The sequence below is a fragment of the Dictyostelium discoideum genome (genome assembly GCF_000004695.1).
Source record: "Dictyostelium discoideum AX4 chromosome 1 chromosome, whole genome shotgun sequence".
Lineage (NCBI taxonomy): Eukaryota > Evosea > Eumycetozoa > Dictyosteliales > Dictyosteliaceae > Dictyostelium > Dictyostelium discoideum.
Genome location: NC_007087.3, coordinates 2,597,920 through 2,622,919, shown reverse-complemented (window position 1 = coordinate 2,622,919; position 25,000 = coordinate 2,597,920). Strand labels below are relative to the sequence as shown.

The 25,000-nt window shown below is 28.4% G+C and overlaps 6 protein-coding genes across 6 annotated transcripts in view; 3 read left to right on the top strand and 3 right to left on the bottom strand.

Moving 5' to 3' along the window:
* Positions 1-802: 802 nt before the first annotated feature.
* stlA (beta-ketoacyl synthase family protein) lies at positions 803-10,438 on the top strand (the record flags this gene model as incomplete). Its single annotated transcript, XM_640817.1, has 3 exons — positions 803-1,068; positions 1,188-2,327; positions 2,401-10,438. 3 exons carry the CDS (start codon positions 803-805, stop codon positions 10,436-10,438), a joined length of 9,444 nt encoding a protein of 3,147 aa, XP_645909.1.
* Positions 10,439-10,683: 245 nt separating this feature from the next.
* DDB_G0270494 (hypothetical protein) lies at positions 10,684-11,512 on the top strand (the record flags this gene model as incomplete). Its single annotated transcript, XM_640816.1, has 2 exons — positions 10,684-11,286; positions 11,366-11,512. The coding sequence occupies 2 exons, from the start codon at positions 10,684-10,686 to the stop codon at positions 11,510-11,512; spliced, it is 750 nt and encodes a 249-aa protein (XP_645908.1).
* A 601-nt stretch (positions 11,513-12,113) lies between these two features.
* Positions 12,114-13,623, top strand: frmB (Band 4.1 domain-containing protein; the record flags this gene model as incomplete). The annotated part of the gene is made up of 2 exons (XM_640815.1): positions 12,114-12,417; positions 12,491-13,623. 2 exons carry the CDS (start codon positions 12,114-12,116, stop codon positions 13,621-13,623), a joined length of 1,437 nt encoding a protein of 478 aa, XP_645907.1.
* A 129-nt stretch (positions 13,624-13,752) lies between these two features.
* On the bottom strand, positions 13,753-14,947 carry DDB_G0270492 (hypothetical protein; the record flags this gene model as incomplete). Its single annotated transcript, XM_640814.1, has 3 exons — positions 13,753-13,970; positions 14,054-14,591; positions 14,678-14,947. 3 exons carry the CDS (start codon positions 14,945-14,947, stop codon positions 13,753-13,755), a joined length of 1,026 nt encoding a protein of 341 aa, XP_645906.1.
* A 363-nt stretch (positions 14,948-15,310) lies between these two features.
* Positions 15,311-15,914, bottom strand: DDB_G0270490 (hypothetical protein; the record flags this gene model as incomplete). Its single annotated transcript, XM_640813.1, has 2 exons — positions 15,311-15,505; positions 15,615-15,914. 2 exons carry the CDS (start codon positions 15,912-15,914, stop codon positions 15,311-15,313), a joined length of 495 nt encoding a protein of 164 aa, XP_645905.1.
* A 464-nt stretch (positions 15,915-16,378) lies between these two features.
* The window catches only part of DDB_G0270488 (hypothetical protein), a gene marked incomplete at both ends in the record, with an annotated part of 11,024 nt that continues 2,402 nt past the window's right edge, over positions 16,379-25,000 (bottom strand). Inside the window, one exon of the mRNA XM_640812.1 lies at positions 16,379-25,000. This exon is cut by the window's right edge and continues 1,156 nt beyond it. Within this exon, the coding sequence (XP_645904.1) occupies positions 16,379-25,000 (8,622 nt within the window).

The following is a 25,000-nucleotide window of genomic DNA, read 5'->3' as shown; positions in this document are numbered from 1 at the left end:
TTTTATTTCGTTCCAAATTATAATTATAATTCATACCATATATAATTTTTTTTATAATTAAAAAAAAAATAAAAAAATAAAAAAATAAAAAAAAAAAATTAATATAATATAATATTAAATTTGTAATACTAAATAACGCGTCAATATCAAAATATTATTTGTTTAGATAAATCTTATTTTTATCTTTTATTGTTTTTTTAAATTTCCATTTAAACACACACCACCCTTTATATATTATCTTTATTTTCTTTTTTTATATTTTTATTTATTATTATTTTTTTATATATTTATTTTTATAATTTCTTTTTTTAGTTTAAAATTAAATATTATTTTCCATCGTCCATAGCACATAAATTAACCAACTTAGAAATTATTACCAATAGTAAAAATTGTATTTTTTTTTTTTGTTTTTTGTATAATACCTTCTAAAATTTGTAAATATTGTATTAAATAAGTGTGTCTTTTTAATTTTTATCAACTTTTTTTTATTTGTTAATTATTTAATAATAATAATAATAATAATAATAATAATAAAAATAATAATAATAATTTAATAATAATTTAATTAAATAAATTAAAAAAAAAAAAAAAAACAAAACTTCAAAATTTTTGTTTTGTTTATTTAATTTAAATTACAATTTTTTTCATATTTCCATCATTTATATAAATCGTTTATCATTTTATTTTTTGTTTTTATATTTTTAAAACGTTTATTTAAACAATTTTTAAAAAAAAAAAAAAAAAAAAAAAAAAAAAAAAAAAAAAAAAAAAAAAAAAATCAATTCTTTTTTAAATTAAAAAAATGAATAAAAATTCAAAAATCCAATCACCAAACTCTTCAGATGTAGCAGTAATTGGAGTTGGTTTTAGATTTCCAGGTAACTCAAACGATCCAGAGTCATTATGGAATAATTTATTAGATGGCTTTGATGCTATTACTCAAGTTCCAAAAGAGAGATGGGCTACATCTTTTAGAGAAATGGGATTAATCAAAAATAAATTTGGTGGTTTTTTAAAAGATTCAGAATGGAAAAATTTTGATCCTTTATTTTTTGGAATTGGTCCAAAGTAAGTCATTTTTTTTTTTTATTTTTTTATTGGGTTAAAATATTAATTTTTTTTTATTTTTTTATTTTTCCAACTTATTATTTTAAAATTTATAAAAAAAAAAAAAAAAAAAAAAAAAGAGAAGCACCATTTATTGATCCACAACAAAGGTTATTATTATCAATTGTTTGGGAATCATTAGAAGATGCATATATTCGTCCAGATGAATTACGTGGTTCAAATACTGGTGTTTTTATTGGTGTTTCTAATAATGATTATACAAAGTTAGGTTTTCAAGATAACTATTCAATATCACCTTACACAATGACGGGTTCAAATTCATCATTAAATTCAAATCGTATTTCATACTGTTTCGATTTCCGTGGACCTTCAATAACCGTTGATACAGCATGCTCATCTTCATTAGTTTCGGTAAATTTAGGTGTTCAATCGATTCAAATGGGTGAGTGTAAAATTGCAATTTGCGGTGGTGTAAATGCACTCTTTGATCCATCAACAAGTGTGGCATTCAGTAAATTAGGTGTATTAAGTGAAAATGGCCGTTGCAATTCATTCTCTGATCAAGCTTCGGGTTATGTACGTTCAGAAGGTGCCGGTGTTGTTGTTTTGAAATCATTGGAACAAGCTAAACTCGACGGTGATAGAATATATGGCGTAATTAAAGGAGTTTCTTCCAATGAAGACGGCGCTTCCAATGGTGATAAGAATAGTTTAACTACTCCATCTTGTGAAGCTCAATCAATTAATATCTCAAAAGCAATGGAGAAAGCGTCCTTGTCACCATCCGATATATATTACATTGAGGCTCATGGTACAGGTACACCAGTTGGTGATCCAATTGAAGTTAAAGCTTTATCAAAAATATTTAGCAATTCAAACAATAATCAATTAAATAATTTTTCCACTGATGGTAACGACAACGACGACGACGATGACGATAATACCTCACCAGAACCATTATTAATTGGATCATTTAAATCAAATATTGGTCATTTAGAATCAGCTGCTGGAATTGCATCATTAATTAAATGTTGTTTAATGCTTAAAAATCGTATGTTAGTTCCATCAATTAATTGTTCAAATTTAAATCCATCAATTCCATTCGATCAATATAATATCTCTGTAATTAGAGAAATTAGACAATTTCCAACCGATAAATTGGTAAATATTGGAATTAATAGTTTTGGATTTGGAGGTTCAAACTGTCATTTAATAATTCAAGAATATAATAATAATTTTAAAAATAATTCAACAATTTGGTAAGTAATTTTTTAAAATTTTAAAAAAAAGTTATATTTAAAAGTTCAACCATTAACATTATTTATTTTTTAGTAATAACAATAATAATAATAATAATAATATAGATTATTTAATACCAATTTCAAGTAAAACTAAAAAATCATTAGATAAATATTTAATTTTGATAAAGACGAATTCAAATTATCATAAAGATATTTCATTTGATGATTTTGTAAAATTTCAAATTAAATCTAAACAATATAATTTATCAAATAGAATGACTACAATTGCAAACGATTGGAATTCCTTTATAAAGGGATCAAATGAGTTTCATAATTTAATCGAAAGTAAAGATGGCGAAGGTGGTAGTAGTAGTAGTAATCGCGGTATTGATAGCGCAAATCAAATCAATACAACTACTACATCAACTATAAATGATATTGAACCATTATTAGTATTTGTATTTTGTGGACAAGGACCACAATGGAATGGAATGATTAAAACATTATATAATAGCGAAAATGTATTCAAGAATACAGTTGATCATGTAGATTCAATTTTATATAAATACTTTGGTTATTCAATTTTAAATGTATTATCAAAGATTGATGATAATGATGATTCAATTAATCATCCAATTGTTGCACAACCATCATTGTTTTTATTACAAATTGGTTTAGTTGAATTATTCAAATATTGGGGTATTTATCCATCAATTTCAGTTGGTCATAGTTTTGGTGAAGTATCATCTTACTATTTATCGGGTATTATTAGTTTAGAGACCGCTTGTAAAATAGTATATGTAAGAAGTTCAAATCAAAATAAAACAATGGGATCAGGTAAAATGTTAGTGGTTTCAATGGGTTTTAAACAATGGAATGATCAATTTAGCGCCGAATGGTCAGATATCGAAATCGCTTGTTACAATGCACCAGATTCAATCGTTGTCACAGGTAATGAAGAAAGATTAAAAGAATTGTCAATTAAGTTATCCGATGAATCGAATCAAATCTTTAATACATTCTTAAGATCACCATGTTCATTCCATAGTAGTCACCAAGAAGTTATCAAAGGTTCAATGTTTGAAGAACTTTCAAATTTACAATCAACTGGTGAAACTGAAATTCCATTATTCTCAACAGTAACTGGTAGACAAGTCTTGAGTGGTCATGTTACAGCCCAACATATCTATGATAATGTTAGAGAACCAGTTTTATTTCAAAAAACAATCGAAAGTATAACATCATATATCAAATCACATTATCCATCCAATCAAAAGGTCATTTATGTTGAAATTGCTCCACATCCAACTTTATTTAGTTTAATTAAAAAATCAATTCCATCATCAAACAAGAATTCTTCATCAGTACTTTGCCCATTGAATAGAAAAGAGAATTCAAACAATTCATATAAAAAATTTGTTTCTCAATTATACTTCAATGGTGTAAATGTTGATTTCAATTTTCAATTAAATTCAATTTGTGACAATGTTAATAATGATCATCATTTGAATAATGTTAAACAAAATTCATTTAAAGAGACAACAAATTCTTTACCAAGATATCAATGGGAACAAGATGAATATTGGAGTGAACCATTAATTTCAAGAAAGAATAGATTAGAGGGTCCAACAACTTCATTGCTTGGTCACAGAATCATTTATTCATTCCCAGTATTTCAAAGTGTTTTAGATTTACAATCAGATAATTACAAATATTTATTAGATCATTTAGTAAATGGTAAACCAGTATTCCCAGGTGCTGGTTATTTAGATATAATAATTGAATTCTTTGATTATCAAAAACAACAATTGAATTCATCAGATAGTTCAAACTCATATATAATCAATGTTGATAAAATTCAATTCTTAAACCCAATTCATTTAACTGAGAATAAATTACAAACTCTACAATCATCATTTGAACCAATTGTTACTAAAAAGTCAGCATTCTCTGTAAACTTTTTCATAAAGGATACTGTTGAAGATCAATCAAAAGTTAAATCAATGAGTGATGAAACTTGGACAAATACTTGTAAAGCAACCATTTCATTAGAACAACAACAACCATCACCATCATCAACATTAACTTTATCAAAGAAACAAGATTTACAAATACTTAGAAATCGTTGTGACATTTCAAAACTTGACAAATTTGAATTGTATGATAAGATTTCAAAGAATCTTGGATTACAATATAATTCACTCTTCCAAGTGGTTGATACCATTGAAACTGGTAAAGATTGTTCATTTGCAACACTTTCATTACCAGAGGATACTTTATTTACAACAATTTTAAATCCATGCCTTTTAGATAATTGTTTCCATGGTTTATTAACTTTAATTAATGAAAAAGGTTCATTTGTTGTTGAAAGTATTTCATCAGTTTCAATCTATCTCGAAAATATTGGTTCATTTAATCAAACATCAGTTGGTAATGTTCAATTCTACCTTTATACTACAATTTCAAAGGCAACTTCATTCTCATCAGAAGGTACATGTAAATTATTTACAAAAGATGGTAGTTTAATTTTATCAATTGGTAAATTTATAATTAAATCAACTAATCCAAAATCAACAAAAACAAATGAAACAATTGAATCTCCATTGGATGAAACATTTTCAATTGAATGGCAATCAAAAGATTCACCAATTCCAACACCACAACAAATTCAACAACAATCACCATTAAATTCAAATCCATCGTTCATTAGATCAACCATTCTTAAGGACATTCAATTTGAACAATATTGTTCTTCAATAATTCATAAAGAATTAATTAATCATGAAAAATATAAAAATCAACAATCATTCGATATCAATTCATTGGAGAATCATTTAAATGATGACCAACTTATGGAATCATTATCAATTTCAAAAGAATATCTTAGATTCTTTACAAGAATTATTTCAATCATTAAACAATATCCAAAGATATTGAATGAAAAGGAATTAAAAGAATTAAAAGAAATCATTGAATTAAAGTATCCAAGTGAAGTTCAACTTTTAGAATTTGAAGTAATTGAAAAAGTTTCAATGATTATTCCAAAATTGTTATTTGAAAATGATAAACAATCATCAATGACATTGTTTCAAGATAATCTATTAACTAGATTCTATTCAAATTCAAATTCAACTCGTTTCTACTTGGAAAGGGTCTCTGAAATGGTGTTAGAATCAATTAGACCAATAGTTAGAGAGAAAAGAGTTTTTAGAATTTTAGAAATTGGTGCTGGTACTGGTTCACTTTCAAATGTTGTTTTAACAAAATTAAATACTTACTTATCAACATTAAATAGTAATGGTGGTAGCGGTTATAATATAATAATCGAATATACATTTACAGATATTTCAGCAAACTTTATCATTGGTGAAATTCAAGAGACAATGTGTAACCTTTATCCAAATGTTACATTTAAATTCTCTGTGTTGGATTTAGAAAAAGAAATCATCAATAGTTCAGATTTCTTAATGGGTGATTATGATATTGTTTTAATGGCTTATGTAATTCATGCAGTTTCAAATATTAAATTCAGTATTGAACAACTTTATAAATTATTATCACCAAGAGGTTGGTTATTATGTATTGAACCTAAATCAAATGTTGTCTTTAGTGATTTAGTTTTTGGTTGTTTCAATCAATGGTGGAATTACTATGATGATATTAGAACTACTCATTGTTCATTATCAGAATCACAATGGAACCAATTATTATTAAATCAATCTTTAAATAATGAATCATCATCATCATCAAATTGTTATGGTGGATTTTCAAATGTATCATTTATTGGTGGTGAAAAAGATGTAGATTCTCATTCATTTATTTTACATTGTCAAAAAGAATCAATTTCACAAATGAAATTAGCAACTACAATTAATAATGGTTTATCATCTGGTTCAATTGTAATTGTTTTAAATAGTCAACAATTAACTAATATGAAATCATACCCAAAGGTTATTGAATATATTCAAGAGGCAACATCACTTTGTAAAACCATCGAAATTATTGATTCAAAGGATGTTTTAAATTCTACAAATTCAGTTTTAGAGAAAATTCAAAAATCTTTATTAGTATTTTGTTTATTAGGATATGATTTATTAGAAAATAATTATCAAGAACAATCATTTGAATATGTTAAATTATTAAATTTGATTTCAACAACAGCATCATCATCAAATGATAAAAAACCACCAAAGGTATTATTAATTACAAAACAAAGTGAAAGAATTTCTAGATCATTCTATTCTAGATCTTTAATTGGTATTTCAAGAACATCAATGAATGAATATCCAAATTTATCAATTACATCAATTGATTTGGATACAAATGATTATTCACTCCAATCATTATTGAAACCAATATTTTCAAATAGTAAATTCTCTGATAATGAATTCATCTTTAAGAAGGGATTAATGTTTGTTTCTAGAATTTTCAAGAATAAACAATTATTAGAGAGTTCAAATGCATTTGAAACTGATTCTTCAAATTTATATTGTAAAGCATCATCAGATTTATCATATAAATATGCAATTAAACAATCAATGCTAACTGAAAATCAAATTGAAATTAAAGTAGAATGCGTTGGTATTAATTTCAAAGATAATCTATTTTACAAAGGTTTATTACCACAAGAAATCTTTAGAATGGGTGATATCTATAATCCACCATATGGTTTAGAATGTAGTGGTGTTATCACTAGAATCGGTTCAAATGTTACTGAATATTCAGTTGGTCAAAATGTTTTTGGATTTGCTCGTCATAGTTTAGGTTCACATGTTGTTACCAACAAGGATCTTGTAATCTTAAAACCTGATACAATCTCTTTCTCTGAAGCTGCCTCAATTCCGGTAGTTTATTGTACTGCATGGTATAGTTTATTCAACATTGGTCAATTATCAAATGAAGAAAGCATTTTAATTCATTCAGCAACTGGTGGTGTTGGTTTAGCATCATTAAATCTATTGAAAATGAAAAATCAACAACAACAACCATTAACAAATGTTTACGCAACAGTTGGATCAAATGAAAAGAAGAAATTTTTAATTGATAATTTTAATAATCTTTTCAAAGAAGATGGTGAAAATATTTTTAGTACAAGAGATAAAGAATATTCAAATCAATTAGAATCAAAGATTGATGTTATTTTAAATACCTTATCAGGTGAATTTGTTGAATCAAATTTCAAATCTTTAAGATCTTTTGGAAGACTCATTGATTTATCAGCAACTCATGTTTATGCAAATCAACAAATTGGTTTAGGTAACTTTAAATTTGATCATCTTTATTCAGCAGTCGATTTAGAGAGATTAATTGATGAGAAACCAAAACTTCTTCAATCAATTCTTCAAAGAATTACCAATTCCATTGTAAATGGTAGCCTTGAAAAGATTCCAATTACAATTTTCCCATCTACTGAAACTAAAGATGCAATCGAACTCCTATCAAAGAGATCACATATTGGTAAGGTTGTTGTAGATTGTACAGATATTTCAAAATGTAATCCAGTTGGTGATGTAATTACAAACTTTTCAATGAGATTACCAAAACCAAACTATCAATTAAATTTAAATTCAACTTTATTGATTACTGGTCAAAGTGGTTTATCAATCCCATTATTGAATTGGTTATTAAGTAAATCTGGTGGTAATGTTAAGAATGTTGTAATCATTTCAAAATCAACAATGAAATGGAAATTACAAACCATGATAAGTCATTTCGTATCAGGATTTGGTATTCACTTTAACTATGTTCAAGTTGATATTTCAAACTACGATGCCTTATCGGAGGCAATCAAGCAATTACCATCCGATTTACCACCAATTACATCGGTTTTCCATTTAGCTGCAATTTATAATGATGTACCAATGGATCAAGTTACAATGTCAACCGTTGAATCAGTTCATAATCCAAAGGTATTGGGCGCTGTTAATCTTCATAGAATTAGTGTTTCATTTGGTTGGAAATTAAATCATTTCGTATTATTTAGTTCAATTACTGCCATCACTGGTTATCCCGATCAATCAATTTACAATTCAGCCAATAGTATTTTAGATGCACTTTCAAATTTCCGTAGATTCATGGGATTACCATCATTCTCTATTAATTTAGGTCCAATGAAGGATGAAGGTAAAGTTTCAACCAATAAATCCATTAAAAAACTATTCAAAAGTCGTGGTTTACCATCATTATCTTTGAATAAATTATTTGGTTTATTAGAAGTTGTTATTAATAACCCATCAAATCATGTAATTCCAAGTCAATTAATTTGCTCTCCAATTGATTTTAAAACTTATATTGAATCATTTTCAACTATGCGTCCAAAATTATTACATCTTCAACCAACAATTTCAAAACAACAATCATCAATTATAAATGATTCAACCAAAGCAAGTTCAAACATATCATTACAAGATAAAATTACTTCAAAAGTTTCTGATTTATTATCAATTCCAATCTCTAAAATTAATTTTGATCATCCTTTAAAACATTATGGTCTTGATTCATTATTAACCGTTCAATTTAAATCATGGATTGACAAAGAATTTGAAAAGAATTTATTCACCCATATTCAATTAGCAACTATTTCAATTAATTCTTTCCTTGAAAAAGTTAATGGTTTATCAACTAATAATAATAATAATAATAATAGTAATGTTAAATCATCACCATCAATAGTAAAAGAAGAAATTGTTACTTTAGATAAAGATCAACAACCATTATTATTAAAAGAACATCAACATATTATAATTTCACCAGATATTAGAATTAATAAGCCAAAACGTGAAAGTTTAATTAGAACTCCAATTCTTAATAAGTTTAATCAAATTACAGAATCAATAATTACCCCTTCGACACCATCACTATCACAATCAGATGTATTGAAAACTCCACCAATTAAAAGTTTAAACAATACAAAGAATTCATCATTAATTAACACACCACCAATTCAAAGTGTACAACAACATCAAAAACAACAACAAAAAGTTCAAGTAATTCAACAACAACAACAACCATTATCAAGACTCTCATATAAATCCAATAATAATTCATTCGTTTTGGGTATTGGTATATCAGTACCAGGTGAACCAATTTCTCAACAATCATTGAAAGACTCCATATCGAATGATTTCTCTGACAAAGCTGAGACCAATGAAAAAGTTAAGAGAATCTTTGAACAATCACAAATTAAAACCCGTCATTTGGTTAGAGATTATACAAAACCAGAAAACTCTATCAAATTCCGTCATTTGGAAACAATAACCGATGTAAATAATCAATTCAAGAAAGTTGTACCAGATCTAGCTCAACAAGCATGTTTACGTGCCCTCAAAGATTGGGGTGGTGACAAAGGTGATATCACTCACATCGTATCTGTTACATCAACTGGTATTATCATACCAGATGTTAATTTCAAGTTAATCGACCTTTTAGGTTTAAATAAAGATGTAGAAAGAGTAAGTTTAAATTTAATGGGCTGTCTCGCTGGTCTTTCAAGTTTAAGAACCGCTGCTTCATTGGCAAAAGCATCACCACGTAATCGTATCTTGGTGGTTTGTACTGAAGTTTGTTCATTACATTTCTCAAATACTGATGGTGGTGATCAAATGGTTGCAAGTTCAATCTTTGCAGATGGTTCTGCCGCTTATATCATTGGTTGTAATCCAAGAATTGAAGAAACACCACTCTATGAAGTAATGTGTTCAATCAATCGTTCCTTTCCAAACACTGAAAATGCTATGGTTTGGGACCTTGAAAAAGAAGGTTGGAATTTAGGTTTAGATGCTTCCATTCCAATTGTAATCGGTTCAGGTATTGAAGCTTTCGTAGATACCCTATTGGACAAAGCTAAATTACAAACCTCCACTGCTATTTCAGCAAAAGATTGTGAATTTTTAATTCATACTGGTGGTAAATCAATTTTAATGAATATCGAAAATAGTTTAGGTATTGATCCAAAACAAACTAAAAACACTTGGGATGTATATCATGCATATGGCAATATGTCAAGTGCTTCCGTTATCTTTGTAATGGATCATGCAAGAAAATCAAAATCATTACCAACTTATTCAATCTCTTTAGCCTTTGGTCCTGGTTTAGCTTTTGAAGGTTGTTTCTTAAAAAATGTTGTCTAAACAAAAAAAAAAAAAAAAATAAATAAATAAATAAAAATATTTATAAAAAAAATTATTCGTCTGATTATTTAAAAAAAAAAATAAATAAATAATAAAAAAATATTTGTCTGGTTGTAAAAAAAAAAAAAAAAAAAAAAAGGACAAAAAAAGTTTTTTAGATTTTTATTTTTTTTTTTTTTTTATTTTTTTTGTTTTTTTTTTATTATTTTCATGACTCTTCAAAAAATAAAATAAAATAAATTACAATGACAAATTTTATTATAAATCAAAGTAAACAAAGCTTAATATTAACAACATCAATATTAGGATGTGCAGTTGGATTAGGTTATTATTTAACAAATTATTATAAACAATCTGATGAATGGAAACAAGAAAATTTTTATAAAAAATCAATTCAAACTCATATTATAAATAAAATTAATGAAAATAGTAATAATGATAATAATAATAATAATAATAAAGTGATCAATATAATCATTACCTATAGTTTAAATATACCAATTGATGTTGTAAAAAGAACAGCAAAATACATTTACAATAATATCAATAATGAAAACTTAAAAGTCAATTTATTTTCAATTGAATATTCAGAGATTGAACATTTTAATGACTTGAAAGAGAAATCAAAATTTGATGCCATCATAGCAATTGATGAATCAAGTAACTCATCAGTCAATAATCAATCCTCTCTTTCAAATTCAAACCTTAAAAAATTTAATAAAATCTCTGTATTATTAAAACCATCTTCTCCTTTCTTAACTTTTTATTATCAAAAACAACAAATACAACAATCTAAAATAGAAGAATCATTTATTGAAAATGAAATTGTTAGATGGAATTCAAATAATGTGAGTAATTAATATTTTTTGTTTAAATTATTAAAATTTAAAAAACTTTTACTGACTTTTTATTCTTTTATTTAAACAGATTTTTGAAAATAAAATGTTTTATGAATTGTGTGGTTTTAATGTTGAATCAATCACAGATGAAACTCTATCGAAATCTTCATTATGTTTAGTTGTTTCAAAATCACCTGATTGGTTAATAAACAGTAGAGATAACCTTTCTCTCTAAGGCATTCTTATAAAAAAAAAAAAAAAAAAAAAAAAATTAATTTTACTTTTATGTGTTCTTTTTTTTTTTATACACTATTTTTCCCAATATGTTTAAAATTACCAAATTTTATAAAATGAAAACCAATGAATATTTATAAAATAATAATAATTAAACATCACATTTTTCTAAAAAAAAAAAAAAAAAAAAAAAAAACCAATTGTTGGCGATAATCGAGATCTCTCAAAAAAAGTTTTTTTTTATTTTCTTTTTTTTTTTTTTTTTTTTTTTTTTTATTTTTAATTTTATTTTTTAAAACAAAAATAAACGCCACCCTTTTTTTTTTTTTTCTTTTTTTTTTTTTTTTTTTTTAATAATATCTTTTAGTTTATTTTTGTACCATAGTTTCATATTTTTAAATATAATAATTTTTTAATAAAAAAAAAAAAAAAAAAATAAAATAAAAAATAATAATAATAATTAAATAATAATAATAATAATAAACCACACACCCACAATTTTGTATTTTTAAATCATCCTTATAATTTTTTTTACTATTTCCTTATTACCAATTTTTTTTTTTTTTTTTTTATTATTTAAAATTTATACATACAATTAAAATATGGAATCATCATTTGAAGCATCAAAAAGTTTAAATGAAAATAGGGATGATATAGAATTAATACCTACACAATCACAAGGATCACCATCATTATCTTCGTCAAGCACTATAACATCAACTAGTAGACTTGGATCAAACCAAGTTTTAATTCGTATTTACTTTATTGATGACACACACAAAACACTATCGATTGACCCAAATAATACAACTGGTGATCAATTATGGGAAATGGTTTCAGAGAAATTAGGTATAAATAATAGAGATTCAGAATGTTTTTTTGTTTGGGCTCAAAATGATGAAATTGGTATGTTATTATTAAGGTTTTTTTTTTACAAAAAAAAAAAAAGATTACTAAAATCCAATATTTTTAATTTTAGAATGGTTATTATTTAATCACCAAAATATATCAGAAGTTATTAAAAATTGGGGAATTTTAAAAAAAAGATATTGTAATACAGAGGAAAATTCGCCATCATCGTCAACATCATCACCAATTTTAAGTGGATTATCAAGTATTAGAGGTAAAAAGAGTAATGCAAGTTCAACATCAAATGCGAATGATGGTAGTGGTAGTGGTAGTGGTAGTGGTAGTGGTAGTGGAAGTGGAAGTGGAACATCAACACCAAATAGTCCAAAAGGTGGATTATCAGGATTTTTAACATTAGGTAGAAAGAATAAAGCTCAATCACCACAATTACAATCACAATCATCATCACTTTCAACAACGATTGCAAGTGAACATGCATCTAAATTAAGATCATCATTCCCAACACTTGGAGAGGAAGGACAATTTAGATTAGTTTATAGACCAACAAGTGTACTACCTTTAGAATTAGAAAGATCGATCAATACAGCCGAAGCAACACATTTATTCTACATTCAAGCCATTCATAATGTAATCAATAGTAATTATCCATGTGAAGAGGATGTAGCATTGAAATTGGCGTCTATTCAATTACAAGTATTGGTAGGTGACCAAAAAATGGAACATCAAGATCACTTTAAAGAATCGATTTCACGTTATATACCATCACATCTATTGAGTAAACGTAAGGCAGAGGAATGGGAACAGCTAGTGATACCACAACATTCATTGTTACGTGGATCCGATTCACTTCAATTGAAACGTGCATACCTTGAAACTTGCCAAAGATGGGCATACTATGGTTCAACATTTTTCAAAGCTAAATATATTCCTGCCAATACTTCATTTTTCACACAAGAATTTCAAGGTAAAGTTTCAATAGGTATCAATGGTAATGGTTTCCATATCATAGATCCAAAGGAAATGAAAATGGTCTCCTATAGCTATCGTGATATCATTGCTTGGGATAGTACTTCAAACTCTTTTACAATCAAATTTAAAATTGGTCAAGATAAAAAATTTGAAACAAAACCTTACATTTTCAAAACACCACAAGGTGAATTAATAAATGATTTAATCTCTGATTGGAGTGAAGAATGGGAATCAAAAGAAAAGAAAAATAATAAAGATTCAAAAAAGAAATAATTTAAATTTTATTTATTAAAAAAAAAAATTAATAATAATAATAATAGTTTTTCTTTATTTTTTAAATTATAATTTTATTAAATTTTGATATATTTAATATATAAATTTTTTTTTTTTTTTTTAGTTTATTTAATCTTTTTTAATCTTTTTAGATTCAACCAGATTCTTTGATCTATAAATTGAAAAGTAAATTAAGAATAAATAACAAAAAGAGAATAAAACTTTTTCAAACAATTTAAAGGGAATACGAGTATTGAAATAATTTAATAATAAAATTGAAATAATCCAAAATCCACCTAATGATAATACTAATTTAAGACAAGATGATTTCTTATCTAAATTATTACCTATATATATTTTTTTTTAAAAAATAATAATTTAGATTAGTAAATAACTATGATTAAAACCAATATATATAATAAATACATACATTTTGAAGTAACAAATAATAAAAGATATAATGAAAGGAATGATAAAATTAAACCATATAAAATTTGTCTTAATGAATGAAAACCATCTACCCAAGTTTTATCCAAATTAACATAACTAGAGTAAATGTATAAACCATAAAATATAATAATTAATAAGGATGTTATATTTTCGGTGAATAATCTTTTAATCAATCTTAGTTCATGTCTTGGTTCCATTGTTGGTATTCTTTCTTTTGAATTTTTTAATTTTGGTGATTTTTGATTTTTTGATGACGATGATGATGATGATGGTAATTTTTCAGATTCTTTCATTTCTTTCATTTGTTTATTATGTAATCTACCAATAGTTAAAACCCAATAAGGTATTGCTATGAAATAAAAAGAATGAAATAAGAAATGTCCTGAAACGCTATTGTGTGTCCTATTACATGTTTTATCATCTAATATTCTTTTTAATAAATAACATAAACAATAGGTTGAACCATACCATAATAATGTAAATAATAATAAAAATACTGATCTGTCATTAAATCTAAACTGTAAATAAAATATTAATTTTTATTTTTATTTTTATTTTTATTTATTTTATTTGTTTTTTTATTTTTTTATTATTATTTACTTACTCTACCACCAATTCTTTGTGAATTTAATTTTAGAGGATTCCAAAATGCCAATTGAAGGCCAATTAATATTACACATGCAAATGAAGTTATCAAATGAAAGTGGTGAAAAAATTGTGTCGATACTTTTTTACTTTCATAAATCCTTTCTCTTGCACAATAATCTATATTAAAAAAATAATTACTGATTAAAGTGCCAATGATTGTGACACTAAATAAAAGAAATGAAAGCACTTGAATATTTCCAAGTGATGATTGTCTTATAATCTTCATTTTTTTTTTTTTTTTTATTGTATGGATTTATTAAAAATAAAAAAAAATTAATTAAAAAATTTTGGAGCCAAACCCTTTTTTTTATGGTATGGATTTATTAAAAATAAAAAAAAAAATTAAAAAAATAATAAAAAAAAAAAAAAATAAAAATTTATTTTCATTTTTTTTAATTTCATTAAATGCATTTTTATTTTTTTAATTGACTTCCACTTTTTTTTTAAAAACAGTGCAAAAAAAAAAAGAAATAATAAAAAAATAAATTTACCAAATGTATACGTTTTTATTTTTATTTTTATTTTTATTTTTATTTTTATTTTGCATTATAGTTTTAATTTAAATCTATAAAAAAAAAAAAAAAATATCCTAAACATTATGTACGGATGCGATGAGTGGTGAAGTTTCAGAGGTTGGACCAAATGGAGTATCATTGGCTACACCTATGATATTATAATGCATTTTAATTTTGAAAAGGAAAAAAGATGCAGAAGAAAATGATATTGATCTATGTTGATATTGTTGATTTAATGATTTTATAAGATCACCAAATTTAACTTTATTCTTATTATTAGAAAAAAAAAATAAAAAAAATAAAAATTAAATTAATTAGTATTATAAAACAATTCAATATTAATAAAACAAAATAAAACCAAAATAAAATAATACTTACAACTATATAAAATACTATGATAAAAATTAATATTCCTAAATCAAATGCTAAAATAATTCCCATTACAACCAAAAAATGTAAGAAACTTAAACCTAAAAATTTTACGAGAAAAATAAGAATGGCTAAAACTGGTAAAACTAAATAAAGAAGTGTTGGGAGTCTATTTACTGTTGAGTGAAATTCTTGTATAATACTATTAAATTCTTGATGTGTAATAACACCATTTAATTGATTTGGAAATTTAGAGTCTAATGTATATCCATCACCCCTTTTTATGAATGTGTATTCCTCCATTTTCATTTTTTATTTATTTTTTATATAATTATTTAATTATTTATTTTTTTTTTTTTTTATTTATTTTTTTTTATTTTTATTTTAATTTTTTTTTACTATTTTTTTTATTTTTTTTTTATTATCCAATTAGTATTGAATATTAATATTTTATTTGATCGGATTTTAATTTTTGTGGTATCGAATTTTTTTTTTTTTATTTATAGAAAAAAAAAAAAAAATTTTAAAAAAAAAAAAAAGTGAAAAAACGAAAAAATGTGGGTTTAAATTTTCGGAACAGTGACCAAATTTTCAAGAAATGGTAATAAAATTTTCCTGGTTGAAATTTATAAATAAAATAAAGTTTATGCTCGAAAAAAATGAATATCTTTTTTTTTAAGATTTTTATTTATTTAATTATATTTTTTTTTTTATTTAATTTTTTATATACTTTTTTTTTTTATTTAATTTTTATTTTTCTAATTTTTTAATATTTACATATCGAATAAATGATTGGTTTTATGATTTTCAGCTTTTACTTTTTGTTGTTGTTCATAGTCATCATCATCATCAGAGTCGATGGCAGATGAAGGCATACCACTGAAACTGAATACGTGAGTTTTACCACCAGATCTATTGATGGATTTATCGTTTTTATTTGCGGAATTATCACCACCACCAAAAGCATCATCATCGTCATCATAAAGACCAGGGAATTGAGTTGTATGTTCACCATCATTATCGAAATCGAATTTTGGTAACATCTTATAACGAGTGACACCTGATCTATAACGATTTCTGATATACCAAATGGCAGCACCAATTAAAATGGAGGCAACTACTAAGGCACCAATAACTTCCAAGGCAACGATAGCACCGGAACCATTCTTTTTACAATCACTACCACTGTAGCCATCGGCGCATTGAGAACATGATGGACCTTGATAGTTATCTGGACAAGTACATTGACCATTTTCATGATCACAACTACCTTTACCACAATCACCACAATCCTTCCACACTGTGCAATATGGATAGTTATGATAGCCCAAAGCACACTTATTACAAGTTGTACCACTGTATGGTCCAGAACAAATACAAACTGCATTGCCATCTGTGTTAGTTACACATTTACCCAATTGAGTACAAGTGGAGTTATTATTTGGATCACAACCACAATAGTATGGTTCACATTCGGATTTAACACAAATTGGGGAGCCTTGAGTGTCAATATTATGATAATCTAGTGCACAATTGTTACAATCTACACCAGTGTAACCTTTAGCACATATACAACCTGAATCTTTGAAATAACCATTGTTTGAACAAGAGGTGTCCAACATGGTGTAGATATGTTGTGGTGGAAGTATTGCTGGTACAGCAGTAGAATCAAAGAGTTTTCCATCACGAATACTGAGGATATAGGAAGAGTCGGCAACGAGTGAATCATTTGAGAATACAAAAATCCATTTAGTTCCATCATCAGCACCACAAATAACATTGGATGGTGCGATGGTATCACTAGAGGATTGACTTGCCAAATAAAAGGTATCTTTAATATATTGAGAAGAATTACAAAAGATGGTAGCTTGAGCGTCACTATAGAGTGTTGAATGAGTTTGGAAGACTAAATTGAGATCATGATTTGGTAAAAGATTGAAACCATTGCTAGGAGTGACTGAACCAGCATAAACTTGATTTCTATCCATAATTGTGAGGGAATAAGTGAATGGGAAACATAATTCACCATAGATACTTGAGGTAATCCAAGAGTTTGGTTGATATTTTGGTTGAACGATTGTGATTGAATAGTTACCAATGGCTAAACGTGAGCTTGAGATGGAAGAGGTCATTGTGGTTTCACCAAATGAATTTTCAGCATTCCAATCACCGGTGCTAATTGAATTACGAACAACTTTACCACTCTTATCGGTGGTTCTAGTTGAAAGTTTCAAATAAAAGTTGGTGGCAATTGAATCGAAACTAATGGAAGCTTCAATACGAGAGATACGATCCAAAGAGAAATCGATATTGTATTCGAATTGATTGTTAGCAGTGGCCATACTATTGATGTAATCACCTGGCATACTTGAGGAGATATATTCATTGACTGCACCATATTGATTTGGTTTTGGATTTGTATTTGGAAGTTTTGGATGGAAATTCTTTGTACAATAGAGTTGATTGGTTAAATAAGAGACAGGTTTCATTACCACTTGTAAACCAAAAGCTGGACAAGCATCTTTAGATACACCTTTGAATGTTAAACTAATTGAGAAATCACTTTGGAGACCAGATTTTGGTGGATTGGCAACGAATAACATTGAATGTTGAGCGGTATTATGAAGTGTAACATCATAGAGAAGATCTTGATCATTGGCGGTATTCTTGACAAAGATATCGGCATCGATTGAGGCAGTGAGATCATCGATAGTGAAAATGTTTACAAATGTTGGTTGACCGATTGTAAAGGAGATATTTTGAGTGGAGGCTGTTGATGGAGCCATGAAATCATCACTGTAGAGACGTAAATTACCTTCACCATCGATTGGGCCACCAAATCCAACGGAACCACCAGTTGCTGAATTCAAATCCCAAGGAATTGAGTTGAAAATGGAACAATCGGTATGACCAGTTGATGATGAACTACGGAAAGCAATTGATAAACGATATGGAGTACAATGTTTACCAAAATCGGTTGGTGTTTTTACTGGATTGACAATAGTGAGTGAATAGCTACCAGCTGGAAGGATAACGTTGATTTCATTGGTATTACGATTACTTTTACCCAAGAGACGAAGACTACGTCTATCTTCACTTGCGATATACATATCAAAATCACCAAGGAGGAATTGATAACCAATTTGAATGTAAACAAGAGTTGGTTGAGTGAGAACAAATGGTGAATGATTAATAATACTTTGATTAGTAACTTTATCATAGGATGCATATAAGGTTTCACTATAATAGAATGAACCATCGATAGCAGATGGATTGATTGATACTGGTGCAGAAGTGGCACAATCTTTTGGAGCTGTAATGGCGTTAATTGATTTGTTTACTTGTTCAACAGTTGCAATGGCAATTTCTAAATTGACTGCAGTATTTGGTGATGGACGAATACCTGGTAAGATTTGGAGTGTGTATTGACCTGGTTTTAAAATTTGAGCGAGGGAACCAGGCTGTGAATTGTCAATTTTAACAAATGGTGTGAGAATATCAGAGTGAATATCACTTTCATCATCTGGAAGAATTGAAGCTTGAACTCTAATGAATGAATTAGAACCTGTAATAGTGAAAGGAACAGTATTATGAGCATCGATACCATCAAACATCATATATTCACCTTGGAGATGAGTAGACATATCATAGTTGAGATAGGCATAGGAATCCAAAGTTGAAGGAAGATAATGATAGAAACCATCTTCTTGATCATAGTTTGAATTTGGCTCTAAATAGAAATCAAAGTTAAAGAATGAACAACCCATAATTGATTTCAAACTACTAAATGGCTCATAGATAACCAATTGATAGTTGCCAATTGGTAAGTTGGTAACTTCGAGAATATTTCTATTTGGTGCGATTGTACCATAGTAAACCTTTTTATTCTTTGAAGAGAGTGAAATCAATTTGATAGCTAAATCACCTGTAAGGAAATCATAACCAACTTGAACGTGAATATTTGTAACGGATTTTGTGGTGAAAGTGTATTCTTTAGATTGAAGAGCTGTTGCAGCTTGTTGGAAGTAATATTGTGTATCACTATCTAAACTACTATAATCGTATAAATCACCAATAAATGTTGAAGGAACGGTTGGCCAATAACTTGCGTTATCTTTACATTGAGCGGGTTTAATTCCAGACACTGGTGCAACTGCAATCTCTAAACTGAAAACATTACATAATGGAATATTATTTGACCATTTCCAGAATTGAAGTTGGAGATAATATACAGAACCAGCACTAAGTTGATAGACAAATGATTCTTCAGTGTTGATAAGGTTTGAACCACTAATTAAGGTTTGATTTGTGAATGGATCTTTCAAACGAATATCGATATCGACAATATGTGGATTGACATAGATACGAATGATAGAATCGTTTACAGTTTGAAGTGGAATTTCAACATGAGTATATTTACCTTGTGGTACGACGAAATTATCGGATTGATAATGCATTTTACCTTCAGTACCCAAGAAACGAATGGTATTCCAACTAAGTGGAATTGATTCACCTGGACATTTTGGTACGGCAGAGAGTGGGTGGAGGGAGAATTCAAATTCGAATGGAATACAAGTTGGTTGACCAGAACCAATGTTAAATTGTGGACGTTCAATCTTGGCCATGTAAGAACCAGCTTCTAAAGTTTCTTGAATCCAATTGTAGTTGTAATCATGATTACCTTGAATGAAAAGCATTTGAGATTTTCTATTATCATCCAAAATCTTGTAAAGATTAATACGTAAATCACCACGAAGGAATTCACTGGCGACGGCTGAATAGAATTGAACTGATTGAGTAACAGTGAATGGATAGGCTGAGACGATTTGTTCACTCTTTGAGCTAACGGTATAGATCTTCTTATGGAGAGTACCATTTTCAAAAACGAATGGAAGTGTATCGAAATTAAAGGATGGTGTATTCTTAACACCGGTTTCTGGACAAATTGGTGGAGTGAGTAATGGTGTATTAACATCTTCGATTGCGATCTCAATGTTTAATAATGGACAAAAGTTTTTAGCACTTGAAATATGATTGCTTTCAATGGTGATAATGTAATCACCTGGTGCAATTCTTAAAAAGATAACGCTTGAATCCTTATCGAAAACTTCATTAGTCTTTGAGTTGATAAGGGTAATCATTACGATTGCATTGTTTTGTTGAGCGTTAACTCTAATGAAAGAGGTTACACCAACATTGAAAGTGATGTTACTATGTTTACTATCTACCAAGTAAAGATCTTGAACGTGAAGATAATTATTAACAAGGAATTGTGGGTTGTTTAATGATTTTGGTAAGATTTCACCTTCACAGTTAAAGTAATCTTCATCATCATTAATGAAAACGAATTTTGATTTAAAGTTGAATGGAGCACAATTCATATTGGTTGCATTGTTAAACTCTGGTGCATAAATCCAAATTGTATAAATACCTGGTGCTAAAGTTGCATGAATTACATTTCTATTCAATTCATTATCACCATAGACACAACCACTAACGGTAGTATCGGTTGAACCCTTACAAGTAAGACCACCTTTACCATCACCTGATTGAATGACCAATGAAAGATCACCTGGAAGGAATTGGTAACCAATTTCAATATCTGCCAAAGCAACTTTACCATCTTGAGTTGGAGCAACGGTAAAAGTATAATTCCAAAGGTATAAGGTATTTTTTGTATTTGAAACTGGTGCAATGAAACCAATGGATGGATCATCAAATGTAAATTCTTGAGTGATTGTTTTTGGAATATTAGTAGAGTCTGGTAATTTGGTTGCGCCATTACATAACTTCAAAGCATCGGTTTTACTTTGTAATTCAGCTAGAGTATCGATTGCTAACTCCAAATTAAAGGTTGGACAATTTGATTTTAATTTACCCCAATCGTAGTATTTAAGTGAGAGTAAATAACTACCAGCATCTAAAACATCCAAAACTACCTCTTCATGATTGAAAGTAATTGAACGATCGACAGTGTTAACGATATCACCGGTGGAGGTAGCGTTGTATAACCAAAGATCAACATCCAATTGATGTGGTTCTGTGTAGACACGAAGTACTGAGGTTTCAGTGATTGTAAAGAATATATCATGACCACCTGAGACAATATCCAAATAAAAGTTATCTTGGAGATGAACGCTTGATTGGAAACCTAAATATTCAAAAGAGTTTAGAGAGGATGGAAGAATTGGAGCCATGCAAAAGGTTGGTTCACTATCTGGTGTGTAAACACATTTTGGATAACCAGAGTAACCAAATGCACAACTACCGCAAAAGGAATTACTTGAACTATCATAACCAGTGTTACATTTACATTCTGGATAACCATTACCATCGGAACATTTACCATGACCATTACAAGTGTTATCACCATCACAATAGGTATTTGGAACGCATTGACTTGCTACACCATGATAACCGGCTTTACATTTTGAACAATCAATACCAGCCCATGGATCTTTACAAACACAAGTTACACCATCATCACCACAAGTACCATGACCATTACAATTACAACCCAAGAATGCATAGGTATGATCAAGAGTTGTATTTTCATTGGCAAAGATAATATTGTTAGAGTTTACAAAATAGTTGGCATCGACTCTTAATATATAAGTTACACCTGGAACGATTGATTCCTTTGGGAAAGTAAGCATAATACTTAAATCCTTAAAGCTAACGGCGGCATTTGCATTGATTACAGCGGCATTCTTTGCAGTACTTTGGAGGAAGATTGCACGATTGTTGACAATATAATCAAGTAATGCAGTACCAACTGAAGCTTGTGGAAGTTGGAAAGTTTCACTGAAAATAACGGTGATAGTATAATCTTTGTTGACCAAAAGATTGGTTGCACTCTTTGGTGAGACGCCAGTAACTCTTGGACCAATACCAGAGACTTGTGATGAACCTCTTAAAGAGAAGGTGAAACTATGACAACTAACGTTGAGACCAAAGGAATTGTAATCGACATCTTCAGTGATTTGAAGTAAGTATTTACCTGAATCCAATTGATAGTTGATGGTATTATAAATGTCTACTTCAGAGTTATCATTGATTGGAATTGAATCGATACCTCTAGCCAATGGAGTGAGTGCACCGGTGGAACTTACATTACTAAGGATCATATTGAAATCATTGGCAAGGAAATCGAAACCAAGATTGGCATACATTAAAACTGGACCCATAACAGTGAGAGAGATACCATAGGAGAAAATACCGTCGTGAGTATTCAAATCAACACGACTCTTTGAGAAATAATAACCATCTGAACCAATTTGAACATCTTTACCATATGGGAAACTAACGCCACCTGGTGGGACTTGAACATCTTCAGATGGTGGATTTGATGGACAAAGGAGTTCATTTTGAATGGTTTGAATATTTGAAATGGCTAAATCAAAACTAAAGAAATTACAATTGACTTTGGTGTTAATCTTAAAGTATTTAATCTCCAATACGTATGGAGTACTTTGTGGATCAAGTTTCCAAACGTTATTATCTGTGGTAACTGATTGAATTGATGAATAGAGTGGGAAAGTAGATGAGGCATTTTGGAAGATAAAGAAATCGATATCATTACCTGGATCAGCGGTTGTTAAAATACGAATGTAAGAAACAGCCGATGGATTAATGAAACTAATACGAGTTGGTCTCTTGTCATTTGGAATTAAAGCACGACGAGTTGAAAGTCTAACTTCACCAGTCTTTGTTTGTGGTCCACCAATGGCTTCACCACCTTTGGAAATATCGGTTGGCAATGGAATGGCTTCACAAGTTGGTGAAACACCTGCACTAGCATTGAGATAATAAGAGAAAGAGAATGGAGCACATTTGATACTATTGAATGGTACTGGACTTTTGAAAGCATCATAGATTGTCAATACGTAGGAACCTGGTGGAATGACTTCATTGATGAAAGCCTCACCACCTTGATAGAGTGGTGAATAACGGAGACGAATATTTTCACCGAGTTTGGTGTAATTACCTTCGAGTTTCATTGCCATTGATGCAACCAAATCATTATAATCGAGGTTTGCATAGAAATGAGTGTAATTGGTGGCTGTGAATGGAATGGATGTAACTTGAGGGGTAATTGACATTGAACGATAGTATTGATTGCTAACTGGTGTATTACCTTGAACGGTGGTTGGAATTGGAGCTGTATTTGGACAAGCTGAAGTGATCATTTTATTCTTGAGTAATTGAGAATCTGGTACGATAGAAATGAATACATCAAATGATGGACAATCTTCAAGTTTTGGTATTGGACCACCCAAACCATAATAATAGAAAGTGATAGTATAGTCATCGGCATCCAAATGGACATAGATAATATCCTCACCAATGGCTCTACTTGCAACGATGGTGGCACCTGAACTAGTGTAAGAGAGGATAACATTGATATCCAATTTCTTATGAGCTGGAATATAAATTCTAACCAAAGAACTTTCTTCAGTGTCTTTAGTAGAGAAAGTGACAACATCCTTACCAGTGAGTACATCGGCTAAAACTGACTCTTGGAAGTAGAGAGAATCACCACTTAATGCAGAGAGATAACCAATTGAATTCAAAGTACTTGGGAACATTAAAACTGGACAAACTACGGTATCCTTATCGACATCGGATTCATCTTTAATTTGAATACCAACTTCCAATACGAAATCTACACAATTCTTTAGGTTGAGTTGATTTGATTGAGTTGGGAAAGGTTCGTAAATATCCAATTCATAAGAACCTGGTACAAGTTCTAAAATTTCAATTTCATGTCTATTATAACCTAAAACACCATCACTAATGGTATTTGCTGAGGAAGAAGATTTCAAAACGATTGCTAAATTATTCCAAATGAAATCATAGGATAAGACAGCACGGAAGATAGCGGAACCTGATTTCACTGGAACGACAAATGGTAATTTAAATGTCATTGCAGATGAATTTTGATTGAAATTATAGGATTCACTTGAAAAGAATGGAGTTAAAGTTGGTGTTGGAATGAGATTGGATGGTACTTGATTCAATTGTTTACAAGAATCCTTTGGATTCTCTTGAAGTGGTGAAATAACCATTTCTAAATTAAAGGTTGAACAAGCTGGAATTGATGAAATACTAAGACGGAAATATTTAATACGTAATTGATATGGTGTATTTTTCTTTAATTGATAAACCATAGCCTCTTCAGTGTAGAAACGAGTATTCCATGAAACTAATTTACCATTTTCATAAAGATTTAAATCAATATCGACTTTATTGTATTGAGTGTAAACTCTAAGAATGGAATCCAATGCTACGGTGAAATTGTGATAGGTACTAGTTGAAGTGAAAATTGGTAAAGTTGGAATTAAATATTCACCAGAGACATGTAAACGATTTGAAGTACCTAAATAAGCTGGAGT